Here is a 16862-nt window from a genome sequence, read left to right as displayed (position 1 = left end):
CTGTCTCAACAATAAAATTTGATTGCACAGAGGGAAAGCCAGAGGTATTGACGGGGGCGGGGGTGGGTAGGAAATGACAGGATGTTTGAAAGTACTTATGAAGGTAATCGTTTTCAGGGAAACAGTAATAAAAACCACAGCCAGAAGATTTGCCGCCTCTCTACCCAGCAAATTAAATCTCGCTTCTTAATAGAATCAGTTTTCCTCAAGTAGAATCATACTTTCTTAAGGTTGAAAATGAACCATTAAAGGGGTTCAGTATCTAAAGTTTTTTTAATTGTTGAGCCATAAGTATTAGTTTTCAAGCACTTCGCGAAGTCCTTGGTTGGATGTAATTAACATCCATAAAGGCTCCCTGTGACTTACTAATTTTGACTGCAGACCTTCCAGCTTCTAAAGGCTGGCCTGAGGTCATTTGGAGCTCAGGTTCCCTTCACGTTGCTCCTCCAAGTTTGGGTTCCCTGGCTGGAGTCCAGGTTAGATCATTGACGTAGGTCATCTACATTATTATGTGGACTTCATGCTTCAAAAACAGTGGTGAGGTTTTACAGCAAAATAATTTTTATCGGTGGCAGAAGCATAATGGTCATAGATGGCAGAATTCATTTGGTGAAACTATGAAAGGCTGGCTTTCATTCCTAAAGTTCTAATAGAAAGAAAAGAGGTTTCCTATGTAGTCATATAGTAGGTGCCTGCATCTGTGAACAGAGCCTGAAAGTTCCTTTGTGAGGGGCGGTCCCGTTCAGATGCTGGGGCCTAAGCCATTGTTCTGCATGGCAGACTCACGTGTCAGGGTTTTCAGGGCGTTTGACAGGCAGGTGCTGTTGAATGGGGCACAAAACCTGATGAAGGCGCCGACAGAGCTACTTAAGCTTTCACTTAAAAAGTAAATCACAGTTTGCTTAATTTGAATTTCTTTGGAGAAAAACACTGTAGGAAACTAGTTTTTTTAAGAAAGGTCTCAAAGTGGTAGAAAGTATATGGGGTGGAAATAAACTTGCTTGATGATAAGCAGATTTTCCATTAAAATCCTCCAAAAGGTAGTTCCAAAGATGGCAGAAGAGCCCTTTACACTTTGTAGTCACTTTTAATTAGCCAAGCTTGGTAGGAAAATCGCCTGCCGTTGTCGATCACGCAGTTAGATGATCCAAGTGCAGTAGCCATCTCAGCCACAGGGTCCAGCTCGTGTGGATGCCCGAGTTCTGTGTTGTCAGATTTCTGAACTGGAATTTAAACATTAGTCCACAGGCAGTTTTTCATTTGCTTTAAATCGAAAATATGTGACCTTCCTTTATGTACCTATAAATGACCTTTTTACATATTTCTGAACAGCATACGTAAAGTTAATATCATTTATGTTTTTGGTATTTGTTACTCTGATACAGTTCTGTGCCTAATCCAGAGCTTCTTACACAATAAGGTGTCTGTGGTATTTCTTAAGTTTGTGAGTGGCCCAATAACCAAGGTAAGCTGGAGTACACTGCTGGAGCACTAGGGCAGAATTTATCGAATGGAATCATTCCCCTGTCTGACATACTTCCTAAGCACATAGCTGTGGGGTTGCCAGCTCTGGACTTTATTCAGTTTCTGGCTTCCATGTTAGCAGAGAAGATGAGGATCGGAGGGAGATCAAGCAGGGAAAAAATAGGAAATTTACATGGAGAGAAAGCAGTAAAAAGACTTCTTTTTACTGCTAATATCAGGGTATGGGGTACCTTCCTCCCCCACTCCAAAGTTGTCAGATGGTTGGGCTCACAGAAGTGGTTTGTGTGTGTTGAGAGGGAGGGTTAATTTTGAGCAAGTCTGTTTTACATTAATGAGCTTCCCTGATAGCTCAGTTGGTAAAGAATGCACCTGCAATGCAGGAGACCCTGGTTCGATTCCTGCGTCAGGAAGATCCGCTTAAGACAGGATAGGCGACCCACTCCAGTATACTTGGACTTCCCTTGTGGCTCAGCTCAAGACATGGAGAAGCTGAGGGACATTCAGCAAGATGAAGAAAACTCAGTTAAAAGAATGGTTGAAGGAACTGGAAATATTTCAAAATACAAAATAAAACATGGGACTTTAGAATTGTAAGACCACTGTGTGATCAAATCCTCTTCTAAATGAGAAAGCCAAATCCCAAAACATTTCAGCTGGCCAGATTTCAGTAGCACCCAGCACTTTAAGATTATGCCCTTCCTAATTTAGGGGTATCTTTTTATCTTTAAGTATATTATTGCAATAGAATAGTAAAGTTTTTTAAAATTATTTCCATACTTTTGGCAAAAATTTTTAAATAAAAGAATGAGTTTGCTTTTTCATTGAATCTCAAAGTCTTGAGAAATCTTAAGTCTCAAAGGGAATCATTGACATAATAAAGAGAGTAGATTGCTGCTTAAGGAAGTAAGAGGCCTGCATTGTGGTTCCAGCCAGTCCACTAACTCTTCTTTAATCCCAAGTATTGAAAGGAATATAATCTCTTCTTAGTCTCCTCCCCCCACACACTTGAACCTTCTCTCAGTCCCAGAGGTGTAACTAACTTCTCTAAGGTCTCTGTATTTGGGGGGAAAACAAGAATGCAAGCTTGGCCCTCCTGGTTTTTGACCAACTGCTTCTTCCCACTTGATTAATAATAAAGTTCACAAGTATTAAAACATCATACTATTCTGGAGATCTGCAGTTTTGAGTCTGAAATAGCATGTTGAAGAATTTTGTCTTTAAAAAATAAATTTTTAGCTTTAGCTTTGAGTCATTTTTATTTCTCAGAAGTTATCCAGGGAAATGATTCCTTCAGACCACAAAGGTACTGATTCATGTACTTCTTCCCGTAAACAGTTATGCTTTCAGAAGGACGTAGTACAATAGAGCCTCACCACCTGCAGTCCTTCATTTCCAGTCTCCATGCTCTGTAGGCCAGCTCAAAAACTCCCGTGTTCCATCCACACCCAGAAATTAAGTATTCTGTTGAGATGTGTAAAGATGAGATTCTAGGAGATTATTTATGTAAAAACAAGTAAGACATGAGGACGGACTTGATATCTTGAACATTTTTATTTCTGGAAAAAGTATAGTACCCTTCCTTCCTGAAACCAAACCATACATTGTGTGGAATAAATGGTCTTTTATGTGAGCAACACAGATGCTGTTGACTTAGTATATTCAATCCATCAAATTAGATTTCATTAAAAAAAATAAATCTGTTCATTAGTCACCTTAAAAAAAAAAATGAATCTTCAGTATACATTTTACCTACCAGGAGGGGAGAAAAAAAGAAAAAACAAAAACGTACTCTAATTTACTATCTGGAAAGCAGCTGTCCTTCAGTTTTATGTTGCAATTGTTCTTTTATTTCAGAGTAATCTCTTACCAAACATTGCCAAGAAACATGCCAAGCCACAGAGCCCCAGTCATGGCCCGCTACCCTGAAGGCTACAGAACCCTCCCAAGAAACAGCAAGACCAGGCCGGAGAGCATCTGCAGCATAACACCCTCGGCCCACGACAAGACAGCGGGACCCGGAGCCGAGGAGAAGCGGAGATCCATGCGGGACGACACCATGTGGCAGCTGTATGAGTGGCAGCAGCGTCAGTTTTACAACAAGCAGGGGACCCTCCCTCGCCACAGCTCCCTGACCAGCCCTAAAACCATGGTTAACATCTCCGACCAGACAATGCACTCCATCCCCACGTCACCCTCCCACGGCTCCATAGCCGCCTATCAGGGCTTCTCCCCTCAGCGGACCTACAGGTCGGAAGTGTCTTCGCCAATTCAAAGGGGAGACGTGACCATAGACCGCAGAGACGTGACCATAGACCGCAGAGACGTGACCATGGACCGCAGAGACATGACCATGGACCGCAGAGACATGACCATGGACCGCAGGCACCGGGCCCATCATCCCAAGGTAAGACATCTGCTCATCAGGGTTCATTGCTCCTCTGAGGATGCTGCAGCTTACTTTTAGTTGTTTAGTCTCTTAGTCATGTCCAACTCTTGTGACCCCATGGACTGTAGCCCACCAGGCTCCTCTGTCTATAGGATTTCCCAGGCAAGAATACTGGAGTAGGTTGCCATTTCCTCCTCCAGGAGATCTTCCCAGCCCAGGGAATGAACCTACATCTCCTGTATTGGCAGGCAGGTTCTCTACCACTGAGCCGCGCGAGAAGCCTTTTATTTCTATTAATAGTACACTGCTCTTTCTTGTGAATGCCAGAGACAAGATAATGGGCAGGAGGCAGGCAAAACCAGCTTTTTTTTGTTTGTTTTAAAAATTAATGAAGCACTTTCTGCAATGTCAGACTCTCATGTATAAAACCTAAGCTTGCAGGTCTTCTCTCAGGAGCAGCTCTTTGGAATGGATACATTATGTATTCCTCTCTGCTTGAGAGTGGCTCTCATCAGCTTTCCGTGTAGGTTAAGACGGCCTGCATTTGGATTGACCCTATGCACACTTGCAAATTCTACACTGCCTCTTGTAGCACCCCTACAGTCTTCTGTCAGGCTCTTCATGTTCTGTGCTAAGATAAAAGTATGATCCTCATCTTCTAACCACCAGCTGAAGATACAGCATACTGAAATACCTCCTCAGGTGCCCAGTTGCATATTAAAGTAACATCACTTACTGGTATGTATACTTTTTTTTTTTTGGCCACGCCATGCAGCCTGTGGGATCTTAGTTCCCCTACCAGAGATCAAATCCATGACCTCGGCAGTGATGTGCAGAGTCCTAATCACTAGTCTGACCGGGAATTCTCCAAATATATATTTTTTTAAATTAAGATATAGAGATCATGCTTTAATGCACATATTAAGTTGGTTTAGGGGCTTCCCAAGTGGTAAGGAATCTACCTGCCAATGCAAGAGACATAAGAGACAGGGGTTCAATCCCTGGGTCAGGAAGATCCTCTGGAGAAGGAAATGGAAACCCACTCCAGTGTTCTTGCCTGGAGAATCCCATGGACAGAGGATTCTGGTGGGCTACAGTTCATGAGGTCACAAAGAGTCGGAAACAACTTAGCTAATAAACAAACAGCAGCAGCAGCTAAGTTGGTTCAAGTCTTGCTTAGTAGGTTTTTTGAAGTGAAATTGGAACACCTTGCATCGATCAGCTTTTCACAGTGCTGAAGCAGATCGTTTTGATTAGTCACTGTGTTTGCAACCAAATCCTAATGTCTGTCCTAAAGTGAAAAGGAATTTTTCTTTCCCTTTGTTTAAATTCTAAAGAGCCTCTCGCTTTATGCTATTTTCGAAAGTGCCTTTTCTTGTCCTTGTGATGGGCTGACTCCTTCAGTTACATCATTGCATAAAGCGTTCGCTTGATTTTTCCATAAATAAGCATTAGTTAGGAATTAATAAGTCGATCAAAAAGTTTCTTTTGAAAGAAGCTTTAGTTTGTCTCACCAAAAAAAGGCTCACTTTGAATGTCCTTGTAAGAGAGTTCAGTGTTTTGACACTTCGTACATCCAAAGGCTAATAAAAATTATTAACAATATTCAAGAGAAATCTGATCAAATGCAAATTATTAGTGCATGGTTGAACAGTGTTCTCATGGTCAAAATTGATCATCTGTTTCAATAGCAAATATGAGATGAGGGTGTGCGGTCTAGCCAGTTTTCCTAGTCAGCTAACATCTGGTCCTCCTGAAAATCTTCTCCAGTGTTGCCAAGTTTTCTTTGTAACTGTCCTATCATCTTCCTTGATGTGATCCGTGGTTCTCAAAATAAGCTTCATGGACCCTTAGGGAGTACCTGGGATTACCTGAGGTACCCATTAGCCTTTCAGGGCGTCTCTGATAAGCTCAGAACTGTTTTTGTAATAATAATAATAAGGCATTGTTGACTGTGTTGTCATTTCCTACCAGTGCGAAAACACTGAAAATTGGGTAAAAGCACTAGCGCCTTAGCCTGCGTCAAGGCAATGGCTCAGAGTGTGAGTGGTCATTGTAATATTTCACTGTCACAGATTTGCTGTAAAAATAAAGGCTCACTCTCACTCAATCCCCGGCATGAAACAGTAAAAGAAAACTGTGTTCAGTCTTGACTGTTCATCCCATAGTGTTTGTGTGATGAAATGGGAAATGTACTTAAAGCATGTCTATTGCATACCCAAGTACTAATGGTTGTCTCAGAGAAAAATGCTTGCGTGGTTATTTGAGTTGCAAGCTAAACTAGCTCCTTTTTTTTTTTTTCAGTCTCTAATGTTTTGTTTTGTTTTTTATTTATTTTTGACTTTGCTAACCCTTCACTGCTCTACTCAGGCTTTCTCTACTTGTGGCGAGCAGCGGGGACTCCTCTCTACTTGCAGTGCACAGTCTTCTCATTGCCATGGCTTCTCTTGTTGTGCAGCACAGGCTCTAGGACACAGGCTTCAGTAGTTGTGGCACACGGGCTTAGTTGCCCCGCAGCATGAAGGATCTTCCCAGACCAGGGATCAAACCTGTGTCCCCTGCACTGGCAGGCAGATTCTCAACCACTGGACCACCAGGGAAGTCCAACCTCTAAGTTTTTATTAGCATGAGTTTTCAAAAACAAACGTTCATACTAGTGTGGGGGTTGAAAGAGGGAGAAGAGGAAAGGGCAGGGAAGAGGAATTCTGCCCTACTGGTAATAAAGCTCCCAAGTTCATCCCATCGTGGATCTTATAGTCCCTCAGAGACACAGTCCTTAAAAATCATGAACCACTTCTTCAAAATGACCTTGTTCCAGTGGGTGCCAGATTGGGCTGTGATCAGGTTCTTGAGATCCCAACTGGTGTCAGCAGCCCTGTGTTTAAGGCAGACCTTCTTCCCCAGGTGGTGGTTGTAGCCAACCTCGATCATCCTGGCTGGAGCTCGAATCGCCTGGAACCAGCTGATACCACAGCCTCCTAACTGGGGTGCAGAGCCTGGGCCCTTCTTTAAAAAAAAAAAAAAAAAAATATATATATATATATATATATATATATATAAACACCATTTTTACTTGAAAGAACGAACGACAAACTAGAGTTGTTCAGACTTGATGTTTGACAGACACTTCCAGAGTGGAACGCTTGCCTGTCACTTCAAGGAAGGCAGCCCACGATATTTGTCACCAATGACACCACTTGAGCTTTCAAGCAAAAATTAGAATTTGGGGAATCTTGTACCTGCCTCTTTGAGCTTGACAGCTTTCTAGTGTTTAAAGATCAGCGATGGTATTAACAGATAGGAGCTGCTCATCTCATATAGTGAAAAACAAGTGCCAGCCATTGGAAACTCTGCATATTTTACTGAGCCAGTATTTCCTACCTGACCTGTGTTTGATGTCACAAAACCAAGAATGGGTAAAAGGATCATTTGAAATGTGGACATGTGCAAATATCCAAAAAAAACTATTCAAGTTCTCTTCCCTTTTCCAAATACCTGTATCGAAGGTGGATTTTCTTCATGTACTTCCCCTAAAAGAGATTATCACAACAGATTGAATACAGCAGCAGATAGGAAAATCTAGCCAGACATTAAAGAGATTTGCAAAACTGTAAAAGAATACCACTCTTGTCATGAAAATCTTCTTTTAATGACAGAAAGAAGGCTTCCCAGGTGGTGCTGGTGGTACCCAGGCAACCCACCTGCCAGTGCAGGAGACATAAGAGATGTGAGTTTGATCCCTGGATCGGGAAGATCCCCTGGAGGAGGACATGGCAACCCACTGCAGTATTCTTGCCTGGAGAAACCCATGAACAGAGGAACCTGACGGGCTACAGTCCATAAGAATCTCATGGAGTCAGACACGACTGAAGTGACTTAGCAACCATGCAAGGCCATATAGGGATCCTGAGACCAATAAGTTTGAGAACCACTGAGCCAAACGACTATATAGAATTATTCTGTCAATCAGAGTGTGTATTTTAATCCTGAAGCTTTAGTATCTGTCTTCTTTCATAAGCACTAGTAGCAGTTTTAAATGGCATTTTATATTACAGTTTTCATCACTGACATTGACCACAGAATTTATACCGTACCTTTATCTTCCTAGCACATGTACGTGCCTGACCGGAGGTCAATGCCAGCTGGCCTCACTTTACAGTCTGTTAGTCCCCAGAGCCTCCAAGGCAAAACGGTGAGTACGATATCTTTATTTACCATATCATGTTTTATTTATGTGCTGCACATGATAGCATGTATCTGACACAGCTTTTAAGCTTGAGTTTTCAGAGAGGTGCCTCTCAGAGAAAAACCATTACCAGTTTTGTGGAAGAGATGCTCAGTGGTAGAGTTTGCAACCATGTAGCCACATCAGTGTCTGCCTGATTCCTTTTCGCTAAATGTCTGACTCGGTATAAGATGCTGTTTTCCACATTTACTGTATAACCTGGGAGGGTTTCTTTACTTCGTTGAATGTTAGTTTCCTTTTCCTTAAAACAGAAGTTGGAGTGGTTCATTAGGGGAACAAATCCAGTAACGCTGTGTGTGTAGTCAAACCACAGGCCTGGTAAGTTTCTCCGGTGGATTTTTATGTAGATTAACTACTTTAGAGCAGAAAAGAAACTGATTTACATATTTATACAGAGAGACTGTCCCGGATCCGAGGTTCAAGCAAGGGCTTACTGTGATCAGTTCATAGTCAGTGTTATTTCTATTCAAATTGAGAAGGAGTTATGTTACCAGAACACTGTTGCTCTTCAAATTAGAAAGAAAAGATGACTTCTCAAAATTTCATTGCATTCTTCTATCAGGGGAGCTATGCTTTAATACTAGTATTTAGTCTCAGTTTCTGTGAAGATGAGGACCATATAGTTGTCCATTATTTAAAGTCCTGTAACAATCAAAACAAATTCATCTTACATGTATTTCTCAAACATTTTTTATTTCATCTCTTACATGCTTAGATATAAGGAAGATTTCCTGGTTTTGAAATACTTGTGCTTTATTTATTAAAGGCTATGGATACTATTATACTTCTCTAAAACTAGGGAATTTTAACTGTTGGAATTTTTAAATATTGTTGATCTGATGGACATTAATGCTGCTGCTGCTAAGTCGCTAAGTATCCTGTATTGAGCTTTCCTTCTCCCTTTCTCCCTCTAGTGGCTGTTTAGGATAAAATTTATGTGTCACCGCCTCATTTTAGAGGAGTCCACTGTGCCTTTTTATTTTGCCTTAAATCTAAATATCTGGCAGATTTGTTGGAATCTTTCATCCTTTTGAAAATCTCTTTAACTCCATAAATAGTAAGCCAGAGTTTTAAGGTTTTTTCTTTTAGTATTTCTGTCAAACACCACTCTGGGTCTTAGACTGTCTAATCCCTTACTCCACCCTCCCCTCTCTCTGGCAAGATCTCTAGAGCTTGGGGATATAGTGACATAAGATACGGACTTTCCCACAGCCATGAGATCACAGCATGTAGTTGGCATCCGAGCAAAGGCAGTTCTTTGTTTTCGGTTAAGAAATGTCTTCTTTAAGTTATACGCACACACGTTCTGTGACTGTTTAATAGAAGAGGCTGTTGTCTCATCTGCATAGATACCCACTTTTATCCTGAGGATCCAGTAGTAATGATGGTTTACTTTTGACATCTTTTTCCACCTGAAGGCAGGAACTTTTAACATAACTTCAAATAACAGTTAAAATTAATTTGTAATAGATACAGGGTACTACACATAAAGTAGATAAGCAACAAGAATTACTGTATAACATAGGGAACTACATTCAATGTCTTGTAATAAGCTACTATGGAAAATAATCCGAATACATATATATAACTGAATCACCTTGTAGTATACCTGAAACTATCATAATACTGCAAATCAACTATACTTCTACTTCTTACAAAATTATTTGTGTCTCTAAAAATTGTTTTTATATGAAAGATAAAGAGCAATAACAAACAGAACAGAAGAGAGTGGGTGTGATGCTATGGTGCTGGCAAAGCAAGTCAGTCTTGGGAACAGTTTTTGGCTTGGACATTTTCAGGGCACTTTGCAACCCTTAAGTGAAGAGAGTCTCCCTGTGGACTCTGTGTGGTTTTTAATCACAACAAAGCTCAGAAAAAAACATGGAACATTATTTTATGGCCTGTAAGACTGTCGATGACCACACTTTACTGCATTTCTAATGAAGAAAAATACATCAGATCGGCCTGTTAAGCAATTTTTATCTACCTTTGAAAGTTGATTCCCCGTCAGGGATCAGAATAACCAGTCAGGAACCGAAAGGTTCTGTGCTGTCCTCCGAGCATGGAAGGGGGATTTGTGCACACCTGGAAGCTTTCTACGTGTAGTAGATATATAGATATATATATATATATATATTTTTTTTTTTCCTTTAAAAAAAAATTTGGTCTTTTGGTTAATACTAAATATCCTGTGAAAACACTAACAGTGACATTTAAAAATATGACTGGGAAGCAATTAATAGATCCCAGGTGCTAACTAAACTTAATGATGTGAAGATGTCATCCACATTTTACATGAATTTTATTTCTTTGCATTTATGTCCTATTCTCTAAAATAGAGTGTTGGGCATGCAGGTATTGTTCTACTGCTGTAAAAGTCTTAGGTACCATTTTTAAACAACTCATGACAATATATTTTAATTATAGCTCTCATGTACAAATTTTTTTTTGGCATTCTGCTTTTTCATACTGAATGTATGAACAGTCTCTCATGAGTTCTGAGAAAATGCCTGAATATACTGTTGTTTTGCTGTACCTTACCAAGTAACACTGTTCCTTCTATTTCTCTGGATATCTATGCATTTATGTAGAACCTATCATCATAGTGCCTAGGCATTATGTTTGATGTCAGCCGTAATCGGAAACTAGCCAAGAAATCTTGGTTTAATATCTGTCACTTAAGACCACAATTAATCTGTTTTCCACTGTTTGGATTCTTAAATTGTACTCCTTCAGCCCGAGGAGCTTACACTGCTGCTCATAAAGCTGAGACGGCAGCAGGCGGAGCTGAGTAGTATCCGGGAGCACACTTTAGCACAGCTCATGCAGCTCAAACTCGAGGCCCACAGCCCAAAGGTCAGCCCTGGAGCCACGTGTCTGTGTGTCTGCTCTCGTCACTCACTCTGAGCCGCTCATCGTCAGTCAGTCCGACCTGCGTCATTCCCATGAGCACAAGCCATGCTACCATTGCAGGACCTCCTATTGACCCTTTGAGAACTCCTTTGGTCATACCTTATCAATGTGGGCTGAGTACATTTCTTCTCAGCCTTCCCTTCACCCACTCACCCACCAAGTTTTGGTTGTGAGCAAGGAAAGGCAAACAAGACTTCAGAATAGCTTTGTCATCCACCAAACACCGCAACTCCGGTGAACCAGATTGAATAGTCCCATCATTTCCCATAAAGTAACCAGTGGAGAATTGATCATCTTTCTAAAAATGCTGCCTTTTCATTGCCAAAGATCAATTTCCTTGTGTTCTCAATTTTAAAAATGAACACACGGAAACATTTCTCAAAGGGTTTAATAGTCTCTGGTTATAAACATCCCAAGAAGTAGTCCTCTATTGCAGAAAAGAATTAACATGTAAAGTTTCTAACATGGAGTCTGCTAAAGCCATTTGAAGGATTTTTCTGCTTACTGTTTCAGCTTATATGCATGTCTACATAATTTCTTACAGAACAGTTTTTTTTTTTTTTATAGTAATGGAATATGTCATCTGTACCATTTATGGGGGGGCATGTGTGAAAGTTGTTGTGTATTGTGACATAATAGGTGGTGGCAGACTACCTGTTTTTCCTGTTTCAAAACTGACTTTTTCATGAATTCCGCACCCTCTTTCTCTGTCCCTTTGTTTCTTGATTGACGTCTACTAGAATGAAATCCTTTCACATCACCTTCAAAGGAACACCATATATTTGGATCATCAGGTGGGATTTGAAGAATTTTTCTTTCTTATCGTACCTTACGTTTTAATGTTTTAAGTGTAGTACAATTTTCAGGCTACTCGGATATTTCAGACACTTTGAGTTAATAGCGTGACTTTTACAAGTGGCAGGCTGATAAGAAATCCTTTACCAGGGAAATTCAGGAATACCATAATAACCAGGTTAGAAAGGACAGGTGTGGAGATGAGGCAGGATACAAATGTCAGGTCTCTGGAAGTTGAGAGCCTGGACTCACTAGATTTCTTTATTCTTACCCCAAGAAAACTTGTACTTACTGGCTTACATCAGCTTGGAGGTGACCTCATTAAAGAAATAGACACCCAGCTGTGAATGCTTTTTTTTGGAAGGCTAGGAGGAGACCGGTGTGGTGGGCTCTGTATTCCCAAAAGGGAGGTTAAGGATGGGTGAAATGTGTGAAGATATTGTGTTATTGTTCACCATCTCCTCCCAGTGTCAGTTTGATAGAGACTGATAGTTGCATTCTCTCAGTGGTGGTAGTGAGTGTGGTTGGTTAAGGTGAATGTTGAAAAGTGGAAGTTCATAAACAAGGACTGACACTCCTCAATGTTGGTGTTTATGAAATTCCCTGTTAATATTTAATTTTAATTTGATGAGAATTTTCAATATGTTCTTAAATAAAAATTTCTTCTAGTGAATTCTTTTTTTCCATACAAGTTAAGCTAACGCTTCCTTTAGCTTGTTTTTGAAATGTTTAAACTTGAATATTTTATCAAGTGAAAGAAGTTACTGTGGAAAGTGTTATAAGAAATTATTTACATATTTATATTTGCCCTGTCCTGTTTGAAACAAAATAATAATGCACTGCTTTAAATTAGTTCTACTTAAAGAGGGATTTTGCATTAGGAAACCCTTGAAAAGACCATCAGTCATATTTCTTTTAATTTTTGAAAGAAACACACTTTTGTTGATATATAACTTATTTTCCCACAAAATATTTTCATCCAAGTTTTGCCCATCAGAATGCTTTAAAAAATCAGCATTTCATGAATCCAAATTTTGATCTTCACTTCAGAATCTGGTGCTATTAATTTTAACCACAGTGTACATTATATATGCTATCAGTAATAAAGACATGTTTGCCAACAAAATAGTAAGATAAGTCTTCGCTTAAAATTCCAAACTGCCAGAAAGCTTCTAACATACATAGGAAATAACTTTCTTAGAAGCTCCTTTGTATATAAATCTAATGATAGTTCTGAAAAAGTGGGATTCACAAAAAAATGAGGGTTAAAAGCAGTGATATAAATGTGAATCTGAAGTTATCTAGAATCTCTGGAAATAATCCTAGTGATTTATTAATTTACTATGTACCTCATCAAATCAAATCTGTTATTGCAGACCCACAGAACTTAAGCAGCTTTTGGGAAAGGGCAGGTAAATACATGGAAATACCACCATTTGCACAAATGTCTCTCCTCATCCTCCTTTCCCAGGTTGAGCTGCTTCTTCCCTTGGCTTCAGTGGCCTAGATCTGGCTGAGGCTCCCTTCCCATCCTTTGCTCCCTTGGCATGCCCCGCCAAGCCTTTCCTGATGTGCCATGCTGACAGTCCTACAGGTGGCTTCTAAAATCTCAGCTTTTTAGACACAAACCCCTGGTAGTCCGGTGGTTAAGACTTCACCTTCCAATGCAGGGGGTGTGGGTTCAATCCCTCGTCAGAGAACCAAGATCCCACAGACCTCTTGGCCAAAAAAAAGGGTAAACAACAGAAGCAATATTATAACTAATTTAATGAAGACTTTAAAATGGTCCACATCAAAAAATTAAAGAAGATGGAAAAGGCCAGGAAGTGGGCTCTCCCCTCCACAGTGTGGAGGGAACATGACCCTGCCCACACAGTGGTTTTGGCAGATGGAAATGATTGCAGACTTCTAGCCTCTAGAAATGTAAAAGAATAGGGTGTGTTGTATTTTAATGAATTAGTTAATTAAAATTAAACTTTCAACTTTGTATCCTGTCCTCTCTGTACTCTCAGCATGTCAGCAGAGCTTTTCCAGTGATTCACCTTTTTCTTAGATTAGATCCTGAAATAGCTGTCTGATTCCACTTTAAAAATTTATGTGATAGTGAAAAGAATTATAGAGTTTGATTGTTGATGACTTGCAGTGACTATTTCTGATGGCAAAAATTGGGCCATTCTTTGGTAATAGAAAGTATACATAAAAACATGGTGAGGGCTTTGCCCAGAAACTCAGATATGCCTAAGTGTGGATATTGTTAAGGGTTCCTAAAGAAAAATCTCTCTTTAAATAAATCAAAAAAATTTATGGTTTCAAATAATTGCATTTGATATAAATGAAATATTTATTTTTGAACTGTCCTATATTTTATTTATATCAGTAGTATGATTATTAAGTTATGTAGAAAGGTTATTAAGTTATGTAGAAAGAATTCTTGGTAATTTTAATTTTAATGAAATTTTTCAGCTCAAACATTTCCAGCTTTTAATCTTATTACTGCCAGTAGCCAATTTTAGATGACCAGGTAAATTTTTATAGGCGTTATTGGTTGCCTGGGTTTATAAACTAATTCACCAGTTTTATATGATTGTAAATTTGAAAGTAGATTTTAAAACCTTAACGTCAGAGGCTCTGGTCACATTTTACAGACTATATATCATACCAAGAGAATATGTACTAATTGATACTCTTTCAGCACTTGTTCTGCTTGTGCAAATAAATCATCAGAATAACCTAAGGCCAATTTTTAATTGATTTAAATTCTCTTAATCCCTATCATTATTCATGAAAAATAGAACCAAAGTGTAGTCTCTAAAGTGCTTCTAGGTAAATTCATTTCTGATACTATAACAAATAAAAATACCTTATCTGAAATTCTAAAAATTTACATATTAAACAGTCAACCCCAAACTCTTAACTTCTGGTGCCATATCACCATTATGAAGATAAGTCATTTACTGGAGTGTTTTTTATAATAACAAAAACTATACTAATTGTATGGTAGAATTTTCTTCTGCTTTCTGTTTTACTTTGAAGTACACTATCACAGTTTGCTTATGTTTTTATAGCCCAGTTAGTAGACTGTTCAAAGTCTATATGAGCCTAGGTTTGTTTATTTGTCATTTTTATGAATTTTTAGATATCAAAGCCCTAATGTATAATCTGTGAACATACGATAATCCCAACTAGATACTTTATGTACCTCATCAAGGTTCTATTTAGAAAATGAATAAATACATAATGTATCAGTAACTCATTTTCTTCTCATTTAACTTAGCTATCATTGAACATTAGAGAAACTTTTGGTTACAATTTGTGAAACCTGACAGTTTCATCCTAAAATACATCTATGGAAAGGATTTGACATTGACTTTTCCCTTGTTTATTTCTCTGTCTACTAGAATATGGGGTGTAGGGGGCAGGACGGGGGGGAAGCCGTAAGTACATCTTGCAATGACCTCTACTTTCCAGGAAGCTAGAAGTAAATTTGAGACTATCAGCAACTGTAATGATATCTCCTCCTGAAGAGTTCTTTGACAATGAGGAAAAGAGACTTTTCTTGATATATTTTCCTTTTTTCTCAGAACAGGACAAATTGAGCTTGAATTTTAGAACTATGCCTTTGAACCTTTATTTGATGATTAGGAGTTCCTGATGTTTTCACAGAGCCAGATGTACATCATCGCTTTGAAGCCAGAGTAACAGGTTTCCACTGAAGCTTACTGTAGTCAACCTTCTTGTCTGCTTGTCAGCTGGGGTGTATATCTCTGCTTCACCAGGCCTAACAAGGTATAGGGACTTCATTTTCTTCATCTTGTCCCTTACAAGGATTCCTCCTTTGTGTAGTTCTTGGCTCCTGTCGTATGGACCAGGACTGGTTGGATTGAGCCAAGGAGTGAAGCTGGGGTTGTAGAAACTAGAGCAAGAGCTGGGGAGAGGGAACTAGGCACGACCTCTGTGGATGAAGAGGTAGAGCAAGAATTGGTGCTTATTTGTTCAGTTGTGATGGGAGGAGTAACAGGATTGGGGAAGTTAGGACATGTTGCCATCTGTCTTCTCCTTTCCCTTTGCTTCTTTCTTCTTCACTTGCTGTTTCCTTCTTTTTCTGTTGGTGATCGAAGAGCAGTTATGAGGGAGTTTCTGCCAGTTTTCCATGTAGGCCATGGTAACAGCAAAGGAAATGCTTAAGAACTGAGATGAAGAGATAACGTAGGACCAGAAGGATCTAGAGGCTTGGAGCGGCGCTTTGCAGACCTTTTGCAAGCACGCTGCCTGCTGGTAGGTGACCTTGAGCCTATACCAGCCCTCTTTCCCTGCCTCCTCCCCCAGCACTCCAGTGGCCAGCCTCCCCGTTTTAGGAAACCTGGTAGAATAAATGGAGTTTGACTCCTACAGATGCATGCTTTGCTTGTGTCGGTATTGTAGCAGATGATTTTTCATTTTTTAAACGTAAAATGGTAACATCGAATGTGCTTTCACAGATGACCTTTAAATGATGACATTCCGCCCTTACCCCTCTCCCTTCAAGAGTCACTATAGTTAATTGCATCAGAAATATCTTCATGAAAACTGGAAAGGGAGGGACAGCCATACCTGTCCTGAGGATTGCCTGTTCCTAGTGTACTCAAAAGTTCTTCATGAAAAGAAAGTAACTCTGCTAGTCACTTTATAACATTCATTTGCCCTTACCCAGCTGGAGCTTTCTCCTCCCCACCTGGAACAGAACTAAATCATTTCTGAATTTAGCATCAAATAGTATATTCTTTAACACCAGATGGCTAAACCTTATCCTCAGATTTTCATGGAAAAGCTGGAAATTTCTCATGAAAAACCAGTTCGCCAAAGTACAAAAAAAGAAAAATACAAGTCATGAATGCCTGTGGTGTTCTTGTTGCATGAAAATGTTTAAGGTTTGCAAGGCAAAAGCTCAGTCTTTCTTTTTGAAAAACTTTATTTATTTTTGGCTGTGCTGGGTCTTTGTTGCTGTGAGGGCTTTTCTCTAGTTGCAGTGTGGGGTGGGGGATGGTGGTTACTCTCTGG

At 39.6% G+C, this 16862-nt stretch overlaps 1 protein-coding gene and 1 pseudogene across 19 annotated transcripts in view; one reads left to right on the top strand and one right to left on the bottom strand.

The window, feature by feature from the left end:
* Window positions 1-16862, top strand: part of PLEKHA5 (pleckstrin homology domain containing A5) — a 262176-nt gene that overhangs the window by 181929 nt on the left and 63385 nt on the right. For 13 of the 19 annotated variants that reach the window (XM_024992610.2, XM_024992609.2, XM_059887050.1 and 10 more), the window contains 4 exons: window positions 3340-3889; window positions 7980-8063; window positions 10854-10973; window positions 11771-11824. In XM_024992610.2, the coding sequence (XP_024848378.1) occupies window positions 3340-3889; window positions 7980-8063; window positions 10854-10973; window positions 11771-11824 (808 nt within the window). The remainder of the gene's footprint in view (window positions 1-3339; window positions 3890-7979; window positions 8064-10853; window positions 10974-11770; window positions 11825-16862) is intronic. The other 6 variants (XM_059887049.1, XM_024992612.2, XM_059887051.1 and 3 more) reach the window with 2 other exon arrangements.
* Window positions 6582-6802, bottom strand: LOC107132516 (ubiquitin-like protein 5; annotated as a pseudogene).

This window comes from Bos taurus, chromosome 5, assembly GCF_002263795.3.
Source record: "Bos taurus isolate L1 Dominette 01449 registration number 42190680 breed Hereford chromosome 5, ARS-UCD2.0, whole genome shotgun sequence".
In the NCBI taxonomy this organism is placed as follows: domain Eukaryota; kingdom Metazoa; phylum Chordata; class Mammalia; order Artiodactyla; family Bovidae; genus Bos; species Bos taurus.
Note: the sequence above shows the minus strand (reverse complement) of the source record. Positions and strands in the feature narration are given on the sequence as shown.